This window comes from Castanea sativa, chromosome 5, assembly GCF_040712315.1.
Source record: "Castanea sativa cultivar Marrone di Chiusa Pesio chromosome 5, ASM4071231v1".
In the NCBI taxonomy this organism is placed as follows: domain Eukaryota; kingdom Viridiplantae; phylum Streptophyta; class Magnoliopsida; order Fagales; family Fagaceae; genus Castanea; species Castanea sativa.
This window is the reverse complement of record NC_134017.1, coordinates 66,845,338-66,861,198: the sequence shown is the minus strand read 5'-3', so window position 1 is coordinate 66,861,198 and position 15,861 is coordinate 66,845,338. Positions and strand designations below refer to the sequence as shown.

Here is a 15,861-nt window from a genome sequence, read left to right as displayed (position 1 = left end):
AAAAATATCATTATCATATTGGGGAAAATTAAAATTGGGCTCAACTCCCCCAAAGTTTTTTATTATTACACTCGCGTTCCCCCTCTCTATGTACTTTTGTAGCAAGATACTCTTAGTCCTGTTTTGTTTGTTATACTATTTCAAACTCACATTTTTACATTTTAAACAATATTACATATATTTTTATACATTTTTTCACCCACACGTATTTTAAAAAATTACAAAAATATCATCTTAAACTACTCTACTAAACACTCTTTAAACTTTTTAGGATAATATAAAATATGCTCTAAAAATTTGTGAGTTTTTGGATTTTATAGTCTAAAATTTTAGAATTTAAAATTTATCACTTAAAATTCTATTTTTTTTTGTATTAGCATTCCTTTATCCATATTTTAACGAAAATACAAAACTAAACATGTGTGGCAAGTTTATGTAGTACTTAACAGAAAATATAGACATATAGAATGATGATGCAAATGGAATAGAATTTTAGATGGTAAAATCCAAATTCTGAAAATTTAGAGTGTAAAATCTAAACATTTTAAAACTTTAGAAGTGTAGTTTGCAAGTTAGACCGATGTCCCTTAAATAAATGAAAAAAATACCAAAATTTTTAAACAATCTCAAAATTCCTATTAGAAGGGAAGGGAGTGTGCATAACAATTTAAGTAGATGGTAAAATAAGAATTCAATATTATTTAACGGTTAAAGCCTTCTTTTTAGTCATCCATGGGAGGTTAGTGTAAATAGTTTACTAGTTTGTTCTAAAAAATATTGTTGTAAATCTTTTATTTAATAATGAAAGCTTTTATTGGACCAAGTCATGTTTTTTTTCGTCTTATTAAAAAGTTTTTCGTGTAACAATTTAGTTTCTTAATTGTGATTACCAAGGAAAGGGAGGACTCCTAATTAGAAGTGATGAAGGGCCTGTTGGGATTGAGATGAGAAGGAGAGAGAGTGGAGAGGACTAGAGTAGAATTAGCTAAAAATAAGCTAATTAATTTTGGACAAAATATATTCTACTCTACCCTACTTTCCCTCCTTCCCTTCAATTCAAACAGACCAGAAATGACAAGTTGAATAGTCAGTTAGCTAAACTCAAATGCTGCTACAAACTAAAATGTAGATTGTACTCATGATTGATCTTTTTAGTCTTAGATAATAAAATAGTCCATCTTTTTTCTATAAAAAAAAATGTAGATTGCATTGTTTGTCTCGCCACACAATCTGAGCCAGAAGAGGAAGCAAGTAGAAGAAGATGTCTCATCATTCAAGTGGGGTAGGCCCATTTTCTCTAAATACAGGGCCCTCAGTAGTAGGCCCATGAAAGCCCCACTCAAGCAAGGATAAGGCCCATAGAAAGGATCATTGGCAAATCCCAGCTCTCAGATTCCATAAGAGCAACCACATTAGTACTTGTATAGTTTTTTAAAATAGAAAAATGTACCCATTTTATACATTTTGAGCAAAAAAATACCTACATTAGTGGGTGTAAAAATGTGTAAATATACACATTAGCTACAGTAACCGTGTATATTTACACGGTTACTGTAGCTCTCTCCTCTCATTACCTCTGACTCTCACCTTTCTCTTTTTCTCATTTCCTCTCTTACCTCACCCTCACTGATCACCTCACTTTCGCCGACCCACGCTGCCAACTCAAGCCCCATCGCCAATCTGTTGTGGATCAGATCAACTCTCTCAGATCATGGTTGTTGGTTTTCTTTTGATCGCTGATTAGGTTGTGGTGGGCTATTTCTCTTGATCGTTGATCTATTCTTTGGGTTTTTTTTTTCCCTAGTTTTTTGGTTGAGCTTAAGGCTGCGGTGATAGTGATTGTAGGTGTGGGTTGATGGTCTTGGTGATTGTGGGTGTGGGTCGGTGGGTTGCCGAACTGTTCTTTGGATTTTTCTTTTTGGTTTTTTTTAGTGTTTTTTGTTGTTTTTGGATGCTGGTGTCGATCTTGTTGCTTAGTGGGAGGTCGGAGGCTGGGTTGATGATGGTGGTTGCTTGATGATGGTGGTCGTGGGGGTTGTGTTGAGAGATGATGGTGTTAATAGAAATGATTATTTTATTGAATAAATGTGTAAAATAGATAAACTGATATGAGAGTTTTGTAAAAGTGAGTTTATAAAATAGAAAAAGTAGGTTTTTTCTTGCAAAATAGATGAAAATTTAACACTAACTGATGTGGTTACTCTAAGGTCTCAAGAGTCAAAACACTACCGAGCTAAGCTTCTTACAATATACTTCGAGAAGATTGAGGTCAAGGACCATGGAGGATGACTGAACCCCGAACAATGGCTCCTTGGTTGAAGTTCATAATATATCTTGATAGGTGACTGAGCCATTCATTCGAGATTGTTACTTCTACGTGTCATTTATAATTCTCCTATAACATAAACAAATTTATTTGTATTGAGTTATTGAGTTGATTTTTAACCACTACAGATAATTTCAAGTAGATAACGAAAGTCCAAAGTCACTTTAGTAGTTGGACTCAATGACCAGGCTGAGTAACAAGTTTATTTAGCTCACTAAGTCGGTGACTTTTTGTTAACCATTGCAAGTAAGGAGCTTTGTCGTTCAATCCAACATTCTAACCCGATAAAGTTGCTCTTCGAAAAGTCACTCATAACCCTAGCATTGTTGTTCAAGCTAATTTTATATGTAATGGTTTATTTTCCCACTTCATTAATAAAAGAAAAAAATAAATCATGTTATTACAGTTACTCCAAGGTTTTTATTTATTTATTTATTTATTTTTATAAATACAACTAAAAAATTTTACCAGTTGAGCTAACTAGAATTAATGATTTACATCATGTTGAGTATATTTGTTACTTCTTTAATCATAATCTATGGTATACTCCTAGAAATATATGATTTTTGATAAATTATACATAAATTTACTACTAACTATATCCTAATAACCCCCTCAAAAAAAAAAAACTATATCCTAATAAATGAAAATTAACACAAAAATATCAAAAGCCATCCATGTACTCTCCATCTCTAAGCATCTATCAACTTTCTTCCAAACAAACCTAAGTTCAGATCTTCTTTTGATATGCAGCACTATGTAAAGCCTTCTGCCGAGAAATGGCTTTCTCAATATATTCTTGCAAAGGTGGAAGAAGAGACCCATCATGTTCTTCATTTTTAGATTCTTCTTTTCGAATTACCTATAAAAGCCATTTATGAATATTGAACATACCATGGATCAGACCACATAAACACATATATTAAAGAAAGAAAAAAGAGAGACTAGTACTAGGTGAAAGATAGAATCATGAAGAGCTAGATTATTACCTTTGATGCCCATGATCGCTCTGCCTGTTGACAAAAATCTCTAATATCCCTTCCAGACATTCTGGAATGGCCAAGAACAAGAAAAAGTTGAAAGAAAATCAACAGTTATGTTATGCAAACAACAATATTTAGTGGTAGGCTTAAGATTGCATGGTATTAAAGATAATATTGTATTGGGTTGTTGTGTAATGACCCAAGAGGCCTAATTTAGTGTAAAGCCCATTCAAGGCTAACCCTAAACCCTACTACTTCTATATAAATCTTATTAAGGTCATTGTAATTTTTAATTTACTTATATATTTCAAAGATATATCTATTTAAGGCTTTACCCCATGGATGTAAGCCATCGGGTCAAACCACGAAACCCCTCTTGTGTTCTCCCTCCTCTCTCTCTCTGCTTCTTTCTCAATTCTCTACAATCTTTCTACTTTTATTTTAACACATGGCAGAAGGTTTTGCTATATTGAGGAACAAAGGACACATAATGGTGAATTAAATTGAAAGAGAGAGGATCTGATTGTATGAATCTAACAAACTGATCAGGTCAAATTCCCGAAAATAAAAGAAAAAGATAGAAGCTAGAAAATAAATGGCACTATTGTAGGTCGGAATTTAGTCATTTAGAAAATAAATGGGACTAGGACACATGATGGTGAATTTCAATTAAAGAGAGGATCTTATTGTTTGATTCCAACATTGATCAGGTTAAACCTGAAAGTAAAGAGTAGCAGCTAGACAATAAATGACACTGTGTAAGCTTCTTTTTAAGCCTTGAATGAGATAAATTGAACTAATTAAAGTAGAAGATATTTTTCATATTCCAGATAATTTTTAAAAAAAAAATGTGTGAGCCTATATCAAACTTACCCTTCTGTAACCCTTGCAACTTCTTCTAATTCAGGTTCTGTTAGTTGCTTTGCATACTGAGCTCCTATTGCCTGACGACTTTGCTGATCAGGTAAGCCAAACGTAATCATTGTATCAAACCGACTGAAACAACATAGATAAAATGAAAGTTAGAACACATTTCCATCAACTCTGGGTATGCAATTGTCATCTACAGAGGAAAAAATGCATCAACTTACCTAAGTAAAGCTGGATCGAGGTCTTGCTTTCTATTTGTTGCACCAACTACAATCAATTTTTTATCCTGTTCAAATCCATCCACTACAACAAACTTTATTTATTTCGACCCTCTTTTATCGAGGGTTTACTAAAACCTGTCGTTACAATCTATACGTACAAGTGCTCTGGTAAATATTACTAAACTTTATCTCAGAGGTTATTAGGTCCCTCGCAATAAGTTAAAACACCCTTGAAATAACTGTTAAAAAAAAGAGCGGGTACAAAACTTTACATTTTCAACCCACAACCCTTGATAAAATATGACAAAATTTTCAGCCCACGAAAAAATTTAAAAAGAAGCCACAGCCCTTGTTAAAATATTTGTTCACTCTCTCACAGAAACTGATAAAGCATTGAGCCCAAAGAGCTTGATGGAAATCTCAGAGCTCGACGATCATGGAAGCTTGACGATCATGGAAATCGTGCAGCTCCGATTAGGTACGAATTGGTCTCGGCAATTTGTGACTCTTCGTCTCTCTCGGCTTTGTATTCTCAGCTCCGATTAGGTACAAATTGACCAAGGAAGTAACAAACCCTAATTTCGTCTTTGATTTTTTGGTTTACCCACACTTTTTCGTCGATTTCCCCATGATTTTCATTTCACATTTTTCAAAAAACTGAGAAATGGAAGTCATTCTTTCTCTCATTCTCTCAGCAATGGTGTTCAAGGTGTCTTGCGTCGAGACCAAGCCAATCGATGGCCAAAAGCCTAGTACCTCTGGTCTCCGCAAGAAGGTTTAATTTCCCTTTCGTTCTATTCAATTTGATTCGATTCGATTCTTTCATTGTTGCGCTTTAATGTTTGTTGCTTTTTTTTTTTTTTTTTTGATATATTGCGTTTCACCGAATCAATCACTTTATCGAAATTAATCCATGCAAATTCAATCTCTATTTGATCGAATTGATCAATTTTGATGCATAATCAGATTATTCGAAAACTTATTTTTTTTCATTCAGATTCTCATCGAATCAGATTTTAGTATAACTGCACGACTTGCTTAGATCAGTGAGGCTTGTGAAAATCAATTTGAATTCGTTGCCTTTTCGTATTCTGACTGTGTTGATGAATGAATATTGATTTTCTCTTTGGATTCAAGAACTATTACTTTATCAATTGCTAAGTTACTATGCGGTTGTTGATATATGTGTTAATTTATATCGTTTGTTGTTTTATTGTGTGGAAAATGCTTGGGCACTCTCTTTGTCTTTGTTTGTAGTATTTGGATCTAATGTGTGTTAGTTTAATAATTAATTTGCTTCAGATCTAGCTTTTTAATTTTCAATTATCAGAGGTTTGGCTTCAAGGCTCTTGGCATTGTTTTGGAGTATCATGTTCTGTGCAAGGCCTAGTTAAGCTGAAAATGTGTGTGAATTTTATGAATTATGAAGGTTCAAATTAGTGGGATGATATTTGTTATGGAATATCATGATCCTTGCATTGTCATATGTCCATTTGGGCAATTTGCTTTTGGGTGTCATGGGGTGATGTTGAGCCTTCTTTGATTGATTTTCAGAGATTAGTACAGCAACAGCTGACACAATACCCTACATCTGAGGAGTTGAGTATTGGGAAAATTAAGTTCGAAGCATTTGATTTGGGAGGTCATCAGATTGCACACAAAGTTTGGAAGGACTACTATGCCAAGGTAAGCCGTTTGCAAAAAGCAAAGCTAAGCTAGTTTTGTAGCTATGTATTGTGTTATCTGTGCAAAGTTTTCTTGCAGCAGTCTCTTTCATCCAGATCCACATTCTGTCCCCAGGTGTTATTGTAAAGTTGATCGATATTTGTATGTTTGTGGAGCTATTTATGCTTACACATTATTGCTGTTTCTCATTATTCTTTAAATTTGAGATAAGGAGGGGAAAAACTTGCATTTTATAGTTATGTATTGCCTTTTGTACCATATGATTTTTATATTTTAAAAATTACTTGACTTCCTACTCTTCATTGGCATTAACTCTTTATGCTTGTTTTCTCAGTACTTGCAAGTACCTTTACATTCTCTACTTTAGTCTTGTCACATTCTAATCCCCCTAGATTCATTCTAGGCTGATGTAAAAAAGTATCAACTCTGTTATGCTTTGTCTTTTATTTCTTTCAACAGATTTGTTTTCTGTTCTGACTTGTAGTTTCCCCTTTTTTTATTTACTAAAAGGCTTTTTCTATTTTGCCCTTCTCCCTAAGTTCCAGTTATGTCAACTAGAAAAAATCATATGATAGAAAGGACTTAATAGGGTTGATTTGATAGATGGGGTTTCATCTTCATGAATTGGCTAAAGAAGGCACAAAGCTGGCATACCTCATGAGAAACCAACCCAACTGTCCAAAACATAGACTAATATTCAAATTTTAACCAAAGAAGCAGTTTTCCTTCAGTTATGAGTTGGAATGCTAATAGAATTTATTATCAACCATTATCTCTGATGAAAACGCGCCAAAAATGCAGTAGCACTAGTATTTGGATTTGGACAGAGTTGAAAGTCCAACTAGCTTCTGCACGCACACTATAATATGAACAAAACACAACACAACAGCCAGCCCAAAACCACTCAACAATAAAATAATCCCAAGCCAAATCCACTATGATTGGCTTGGCTGTTAATGTTCTTTTGACACTGACTGTTAATGTTGGGTTTTGAAAGCCTACGGAAAGGATAATATGTTGAGGAGATGATTGAAATATATAGGGAAATGAATAGTTCACTTCCTGGGTATACTCTTACAATGGTTAATATTTCCTTCACAATTATGACGTCTAATGCAGGTCATCTCAATTTAAGATCTGCTTTCTTAACTGCAAGACTTACTGTATTCTCTCATGTATTTATCTGCTATGCAATATGTTAGGATAGTTTACAAATTTTTGTATTTATTCAAAAGATTGAAATTTGTGGAACTAAGAATGTTTAACTGATGATGCAGATAAATTTTGGGACTAGATGGAGACATCTTTAAGGAGAGAGAGACTCTTCGGAACATGTTGGAGGAATTGATATTGCCTTGGCTCCATCCAGTTTTGGCCAAGCAAACACACGGGTAGATGGACTTTCTAATCAAGCAAACCCCTCTTCTTATTTAATTGTGCATGTATATTCTTTCTTTTAGATCAAATATTGGACAACAATGGACGTGGATCATCAATTCCTTGAAAAGATAGGATTTATAGGCTGAAGGCATAAATAACATGAGTATTGGGATTTAGATCCTGCCTTTTTGTTTGGGATGCCCAAGTTTTTGTACTTTTATGTTTTGTTGCATCATTTAGGTTTATTTTCAATTTTTTCTTTTAGATAATTAGAACTTGATAGCAAGACATGCATAATTTTATCTTATGTTGACAAAAGTAATAATAATATTCAGTCCAATGCTAATTATTTTCAGGCTTTTGATATCTTGCTCCGGAAGTTACAGAAGTATGTTCCTTTTGGTGCATCTGTTGCTGATTTGTATGCAGGAGCTGGTGTAATTAGATTATCATTAGCAGCTATTAGAAAATGCAGGCAAGAACCGAGATAATTATAAATGCGTTGGGGCCTAGAGTCTTACTCTTTATTTTCAAAATTTCTAACTCATTGTTATTATTGTTTTTCAGGTCTATCAAATGCATTGAGATTAATATGGAATCAAAGTTATCTTTTGAGAAGACAGCTGCCCGCCTACCAAAAATTGTAGATAGCAGCATCAGTTGGCATCATGCAGATGCTTCAAAGGTTGGCATTTAACCCATAATTTAAGGAATTTATGATAATTCCACATGTGATTAATACTTATTGCAATAATTTTTCTTTCAACATGAAATTCTTTTATTTTACAGCATAAAGCTAAATCATCATCTGAAAGGTTGGAACACTTTGTAGTTGCCTAGATAAATTTAGGACCACATGTCATTAATGGTCCCTATAAAGACGGTTAAAATCATAGAACTTGGCAAGTTATTAAATATATTGAAATTTGGTCAATTTTACACAAGTACTATTGTTGCATGATTTATCTCAATAGTATTTTTTTTCTGCAAACCGAAATTACTGAATGCCTTTCAAAACTGTAATGTTACTACAACTGTGGTTTGGAGTAGGAAAGGGTGTCTCTAGTATAGGATGCCATGATTACTATGCTTGTTTTAAGATCTATGTTGTGGCCCTTTATTAGTTTATATAGGTGTAAGCTTATTTATTGGATGATTTGGTATCTCACTAGTTTTGGTTCCACTGAAGTCTGTTCTTGCTTTTAGGTTATTTTTCATGTGTTTCTTTTGGTGTTCCTTACATGTTTCAATTTCATAATTTGTATCATTCTCTCTTTTTCAGAAACTTGAGGGCACTCATAATGGCTGAAATGTTCAATTGCACTAGCTGATAACTTCTTGCTTTGGAGATGATGATGAAGAATAAAATGTATCAAAACTTTTAACTCTTGGAAAGATTTGGTCTTTGTACAGTGTGGTTATTGATATCTTTTCTCTTAAACAATAATTGACATATCACTTTTGAGACCATTGATATCACTTTTGCTATACATCAATATCATAGCATATCATCTCAACAATTGTAAATTTGTGTGTGTGTATATATATTTTGTGCATGATTGTGGTTTTTTTTTTTTTTAAAAAAAATCTTATTTTGAGGGTCAAGAGACCCCCTTAAATAACCTTATTTATCAAGAGTTGTAAATGTAAATTTTTTAAACCTTGGTAAAAGGTTATTTAAGGGTCTCTTGACCCTCAAAATAAGATTACAGCACATATTTTGAGGGCCATGAAGGCCTTCAAAATTTCCTTTTCGACGGTATAAGTTTCAAAGGTTATTAAGGGTCAATAGAACTCTTAAAATAATATTTCTCAAGGTTTTTAAATACTTTTTTCAAGGGTTTTGACCCTTGAAAAAAGTCAAATTTGTTGTAGTGATCAATCTGCATGGAGAAACCATATTAAAGGCAGAGCAATAGCTGCATGACATCCAAAAAGTTCAGCCACTCATAATAAATGGCTCATTTTCTGCAATGTTTAAAGCAATGGAAACCTAAGCTCACCTGCCGCAACAACACTGATAAGATTCCCCGGCGAGTTTCACTTAGTCTAAGACTATCACGAACAGTAGCAAAAGAATCAATCTGTACCAGAAAATAATATCATATTACTAAGAAACTAAACAACATCAACTGCAATCTCAGCATAAGATAAAGAACACTTGGAGCATAAAAAATAAAAATAAAAACAATAACGGGAACAGAAAATAATTCAAACTAGTTAACAAATATACAGAGGGCCATTGTTAGGTAAGCAATGAAAGCTTCAAGTACCTCATCAAGAAAAATGATAGCACCATTTGGGAACATATTTGCGTGAGAGAACACTCTTCCTAAATTGCGTTCGCTTTCACCAATCCACGTTGTAATGACAGATTCCAAAGGCACATATAGCAAAGGGACTCCCTGTCAAGTAATGCTACATGCTCATTCAAAGTTTGTCCAAATTGAAGTACACACACAGATAAAACGTTTTTTTTTTTTTTTTGGTAAGTTACACAAGCAGCCAAATGGGCAGTAGTTCTTAAACCCACAACCTCGCCTGTCAACTAGAACTTATAAAGGGAGGAGTAGCCAATTGAACTAAGTTCATTAGCAAGAGACAAAATTATGTGATTCATCATCACCATCTACTTCTTTTGTTGCTGTTTGTTTTTGTGCGCCTAAATAAGTGGCTCATATTGTTGAATGTAATAATGAAAGCCAAAATTTTAAGTATATTTATTTATCTATTTTGAAGTATGTCATTTCGTGTGCATCCAAACCTGTCAATTAAGCATTTGACCCATGTGCAGTGTAGCTCATATTTGCAGGTTCAGAAAAGAATCTACTACATATATGCTAGTTTTACACTTTTATGGAGATCGGGAAATATTTTGGGGAACTTACTACAGTTTCACATGGCAAATGACCCACTTAACTTGTATAACAAACAGCGCCCCCTTCCCCCAACACACACACAAACAACAAAAAATTTTAAAAAAAAAATAGCAGGAAAAAATCAGTGATTACAGATAAAGAGTACAGATCATTTAGAAAAGATAAACTCTAATTAAAACTATTGAAATAGTTGATGAAGTGCCGAGTTGCTCACCGCTTGATTAGCAATAACACGAGCACAAGATGTCTTTCCGGTACCTGAATTTAACATTCATTATCAGTAACGTATCCAACATCAAATTTAAACTATGAGATAGGCCTTGTTTCGTTCCTCCAGAACTCATATATATATATATATTTCATCACTTCTATCTTTACAAAATTCTGCATTGCATCTCTTGGACTATTTGTTTCCAAAAGAAAAATCCAAAATAAAAAGTAAGAGGGAGAACAAGATAAAATGCCAGAAGATTTAAGAATTGTGATTTAATTTCGATGTGGGGCATCTTGGCACCAATGGCAATGATAAGCTACTTTCGTTAGTATTGAATCTCTTAAGTATTAAATTTCTTTAGATTAGAGGGATGTTGGCTCAATTTTAATAAAGTTTTATTAAAACTAGTTGCAGACCCATACAATGCATGGAAATAAATAATTATTTAGTATTATAATATAATATATAATTTTTTCTCAATTTTTTTTTAAGGATAATTTGTTTTCCCTAAAAATTAAGCAATTTCTATTTGGTCCAATTAGGTCTACTTTGGTACCCTTCAGTCCAATTAGGTCTTCTTCGATCCAATTTGTTCCACTCGGTCCAATTCAGTCCACTCAGTTAATTTCGGTTCCCCTTCAATTCATTTTAAACTAATTGAGCCTTAAATTGATTATTTTTTAGGTTTTCTTTTCAAGTAAGATTCATTTTTCAGTTGAAAAGTATGAAATTTCAATATATTTGGGCTAAACTCTTTAGGTTTGAGTTTAAAAAATACAAAGAAAAATACTAAAATAGATATTAGAAATTAGAAATATGAGCCCTAAAAATGTAATAAAAATGATAAATATTTAAAAGTCTTACTCAATTCACATTGGTTCTATTCGGTCCATTCTATCATCTTTAGTCCAATTTAGTCCTATTGGGTCCTGTTTAGTCCATTCTATCCACTAAAGTTCTATGTAGTCCAATTCGGCACATTCATTCTTATTCAGACCACTTCAGTCTAATTCAGTCTATTCAGTCCACATTTGCTCTATTCGGTCCACATTAGTTTTATTTTGTCCACTTTCGTCCTATTCCGTCCATTCGGTCTACTTTGGTTCTTTTAGGTCCTATTCGGTTCATATTGGTTATATTCAGTTCGCTTTGACCCACTTCAGTCCTATTCGAGCTATTTGATCCTATTTGGTTCATTTTCTCCACTTTGATTCTATTCAGTCCATTTAGTCTACTTTGGTCCTGTTCTGTCCACTTCAGTCTCGTTAGTCCATCATGTTCACTTTGGTCTTATCCGATCCTATTGTTCCACCTTGTTCCTATTCAGTCTATTTGGTCCACTTTGTTCCATTTGGTCCAATTCGGTCCACTCAGATCACTTCAGTTTGGTCCACTTCAATCTATTTTTGTGCACATGGGAAAAGACATGTTTGGGTTGAAAGTATCTAATCTAAATCCATATATATATATATATGTGTGTGTGTGTGTGTGTGTGTGTGTCAGATTCGCAATAGCCAAAAATCTTAAGTATAATATTTATTCTTGCTACTCTTTTGTTAAGCCACATTAATATAGCATTTTAGTTCTCTTCGGTAAAGTTAAATTAAGTGATAGTATTTCTAAACATAAAAGCTATGAATATACAAATTTAATATTTAAGGCAGTTATTCATTTACTTTATCGTTGTTAATTTTAAATGAATTGCATGAGGTTGATGATACATTTAAGAAAAATAAATAAATAAATAAATAAATATATACATACATATATGTATTTATGTTTAAGTTTTATTTGAATAAATTATTCATTTTATTAAAAGAAATTATTATGATAATCAAAACTCATATCAAACTTATACTAAATATGTATAATTTATTTTCTAAATTTTATTGTGGAGAGAGAGAGAGAGAGAGAGAGAGAGAGTGAGAGAGAGAGAGGGAACTAGAAAATATAATACTAAAACGTATGAACCCAAAATAGAGTTTTAAAAATCACAATGATTCATTAATATAAAGTAGAGTTGCAAGAAAAAATAAAAAAAAATCAAGAGAAAGAGAATAACCACATTTTTAAAAGAGGATAAGAAGAAATTTATAGAAAATAATATGGGAATGAGAATATATAACCCTAAGCCATGCAATAGAGAGGGGCAAATAAACCAAGAGGAAAAAGATTTGCATGTGCTATAGTATTAATCTATTTTTAAATGTCACTCTAGCATTTTGTAAAAATTTGAACAGTGATAGATTACTGGATGTAGGGGAGATTTTGATTGATTTTGGTAGAGTTTGGATAACGGGTCCAGTGTCCAACATCCAACGTTTTTTGGTGGATCTCGTGCATTGTTCACAGGATCCGTAAGTATTTTTTTTTTTTCAAAAAAACAACTTTAAAATTGGGTTCCACGATACTATTCACACATTTAAAAATTATTTTGCTACAATATTTTCAATTTTCAGCAATAAACGATATTTAAACAGACCCTTTGTATATTTTGTTCTCATTTTTGCATTTCAAGGGCTTTTAATCTCACATTTCACGATGCTTATTCCTTTATTACTATCACACATTACAACATAAATTCAGATGCCTTAAAGTCTAGTTCACTTTTTTCCCATGTACTAGAAACTTGCCTCAAAATGATAAAGGAGGGGAAGTGAATTTTTATTATATTCTATATAAGAAAATCAATTCAAACATAATCACTCGTTAACTTATCTTGGGGTTGAATGGCATACCAGGCGGACCTTCGAAGAGCACAGCTCGAGGCCTGTTTGATTCAAACTTACGCCGAGTTCCGTGAGTAATCTCATCATATACTTCAGGCCTACGCAGAGCCAACAGTACTGTATCCTCTATCTCTCTACACAACCAGCAATCAGCGGTAACTATACATAAGCACTCGAATAAAGAGAAGCAGAGATACATTCATACTTGAACACAACCTTAGAAAGAAAGAAAACTAATATGTAGGCATGTGGAAAGCAAAGAACACAAGATATTACACATAATCAAACTAAAAAGGACTTCAACTGACATAAGTTAACTGGCTCTTCAAAGGGATAGTTCATGCACCACGTAGTCCTTAACCAATGCATATACAAGATTTAGTTTACTTGCTTAAGATGGATTACCAAAATATGCCACTGATCTGAAACACTTATTTATTTGATTTTTTTGGGATAAGTAAGAAACTGATCCGAAATACATTGTGTAATAAGCAGCCAGATTACATTTTAAAACAAAAGAACAAAGAAACACTTATAGATGAAAGGGGGTGATTATTTTCGCATCTGTTGCCTATTCTTAAACATTATGAGATTCCACCTACCTATGATAATGATTCTGCTGATATTTTTTATTGCTAGTAATGGAATAGTATTCACAAATAGAATATTATACAAAATTATATTGAAAATATAGCAACAATAGCTGCAATGCACCCTGGTCCTTCACATACCGTTTTTGCTGATCATACCCAACAAGATTGCCCCATGATGTGTTGATGTCCGAGGAAGAAACATCGAGTCCATAAATTTTCACTCCCATTGACTCAAGACGAGCAATCGATTTGTCTGCAGATTGTACACGTACAGCACCTTCCTGAGGTTTTCTTCCAAATGAACAATTTTGTCTCAAATTTCCACCGGCTAATCCTAAAACAGATACAAAAGCTTCAAGCTCTTTGGAACTCAAGCGCCCCTGCTTTATGAATTCAATTTCCTGCAATTTATGCTAACCGATAAGGAAATTCTCATAATTGACCAATTCTTCATTTCTATAAACTAAATAATAAGCATAGAAAGCAAATTAAAACTTGTTAGCATAATAGTTTCATAATTAAAAAAAAAAAATACTAACAGGTTTTTCTGAGTTGAGTGAACCAGATATAAGGATGCATAGATCCCCATCATGTGCATTTATATCTTTTGACTGTCCAAGATCCTTTTCAACTTGCACTTGTTTTCCAGGACGAGTAAGTGTTAATTGCCAAGTAACTGCACTGGAATAGGTCACAAGAACCAGAAAACATTATTTAGTACACTTCATGTAATGCCCATGATTAACATAGATGCGTTGGCTTAAATTAAGTGCAACGGAGGGCATGAGCTCAAAGTCAATAAGTACAAGAAAGATGAAGGACACTACAAATTACTAAACCTTTCTGAAGCACGCAATAACATATCTGATCCTCTGCTTCCCTCTTCAACCTTCAGTCCAAGACTTGAAACAAGGTTTCCAATTAGTTGTGAAACTTCACAACCAGGAGGAATTAGGAATTTGATGCTGACCTATAATGCATCATAGGTTTCTGTCAAACATATTTTGAAATTCTCCTCTACTATGATTGTTTACATGAAAAGGAACTGCATTTAAACTTCATTTTAATTTTTTTCAAAAAAATATATGTGAATCAAGCTCGTATAAAATTTACTTTTGCAATTAATACAAAATTGAACCGATAGAAAATGTTTTCAATGAAATCGATCTTAGTCTTAGAGAAGCAAGTTTAGTTGTTTTACCCTGTTATCACTACAATTATATATATATATATATATATATATATATATATATAACTTCACTATGTTATTACTACAAGACTCTTAGAAAGCAGTTATTTATATATATTAAACTTTTCCTTCACCATTAGTAATAATTTACGTTCCCCCATAAAACAAAGAAATGATCAAACCTGAAGTTGTTTCTCTAATGGCTAATAATTTACGAGCCACTACATAACCCATAGTTAACGCTATATAATTTTCCATAGTAAGTAAATGCACTAACCTTTTGGCCCTTATTGGCAACAGATATGCGGGGATAAAGACCTCGTTTCATTCCTTTACTTCTAAGTAACTCTTCAATTCGCTGTTGTTCTGTCTTGGAATTTTCCTCAGACATTGGCTGTTGTTCTTTCTTAGCATTTTCCTCAGACATTGGCTGTTGTTCTTTCTCGGCATTTTCCTCAGACATTCGCTGTTGTTCTTTCTTAGCATTTTCCTCAGACATTCGCTGTTGTTCTTTCTCGGCATTTTCCTCAGACATTGGCTGTTATTCATTCTTAGCATTTTCCTCAGACATTCGATGTTGTTCTTTCTTGGCATTTTCCTCATAACTTGGAGAAGATTTTGATGGCAAAGGAGATTTTTCAGCAGCCTGCAGAAAGCTAACATCAAAATCAATTCAAAGATTGCAGCGTCGACATAGTAAATGCTTACTGCTCGTTAAGTACACACTTGAAAAAAGAAACACATATTAGTGAGCTTAACTAACTTGAGGGGTGCTTTGCTCTTTAGATTTT

The 15,861-nt window shown here is 33.2% G+C and overlaps 2 protein-coding genes across 5 annotated transcripts; one reads left to right on the top strand and one right to left on the bottom strand.

The window, feature by feature from the left end:
• Positions 1-2,949: 2,949 nt before the first annotated feature.
• On the bottom strand, positions 2,950-15,605 carry LOC142635646 (uncharacterized). The gene is made up of 12 exons (XM_075809778.1): positions 15,348-15,605; positions 14,721-14,851; positions 14,421-14,562; positions 14,020-14,282; positions 13,298-13,422; positions 10,560-10,603; positions 9,740-9,871; positions 9,470-9,550; positions 4,401-4,492; positions 4,183-4,305; positions 3,316-3,376; positions 2,950-3,188 (listed from the first exon to the last, which is right to left on the bottom strand). The coding sequence occupies exons 1-12, from the start codon at positions 15,603-15,605 to the stop codon at positions 3,057-3,059; spliced, it is 1,584 nt and encodes a 527-aa protein (XP_075665893.1). The 3' UTR covers positions 2,950-3,056.
• On the top strand, positions 4,730-8,975 carry LOC142637116 (small COPII coat GTPase SAR1-like). Of its 4 annotated transcripts, XR_012844550.1 has the most exons (7): positions 4,730-4,946; positions 5,096-5,175; positions 5,955-6,086; positions 7,364-7,477; positions 7,823-7,941; positions 8,034-8,151; positions 8,749-8,975. XR_012844550.1 is itself a non-coding variant. In XM_075811388.1 (3 exons), the coding sequence occupies exons 1-3, from the start codon at positions 5,065-5,067 to the stop codon at positions 7,394-7,396; spliced, it is 276 nt and encodes a 91-aa protein (XP_075667503.1). In that variant the 5' UTR covers positions 4,730-5,064; the 3' UTR covers positions 7,397-7,811. The 4 variants fall into 4 exon arrangements, 1 of the variants encoding a protein (XP_075667503.1); XR_012844551.1 differs by lacking the exon at positions 5,096-5,175; XR_012844549.1 differs by having other exon boundaries at positions 4,730-5,175.
• Positions 15,606-15,861: the final 256 nt, after the last annotated feature.

Coding starts and splice junctions, on each gene's coding strand:
- LOC142637116 (XM_075811388.1), top strand. CDS start 5,065: ATGGAAGTCATTCTTTCTCTCATTCTCTCAGCAATGGTGTTCAAGGTG. Junction 5,176..5,954: donor CCTCTGGTCTCCGCAAGAAG/GTTTAATTTCCC, acceptor ATTGATTTTCAG/AGATTAGTACAGCAACAGCT. Junction 6,087..7,363: donor GGAAGGACTACTATGCCAAG/GTAAGCCGTTTG, acceptor CTGATGATGCAG/ATAAATTTTGGGACTAGATG.
- LOC142635646 (XM_075809778.1), bottom strand. CDS start 15,605: ATGTCTGAGGAAAATGCCGAGAAAGAACAACAGCGAATGTCTGAGGAA. Junction 13,423..14,019: donor GGGTATGATCAGCAAAAACG/GTATGTGAAGGA, acceptor CTGGTTGTGTAG/AGAGATAGAGGATACAGTAC. Junction 4,493..9,469: donor TATCAGTGTTGTTGCGGCAG/GTGAGCTTAGGT, acceptor AAATAAATAAAG/TTTGTTGTAGTGGATGGATT.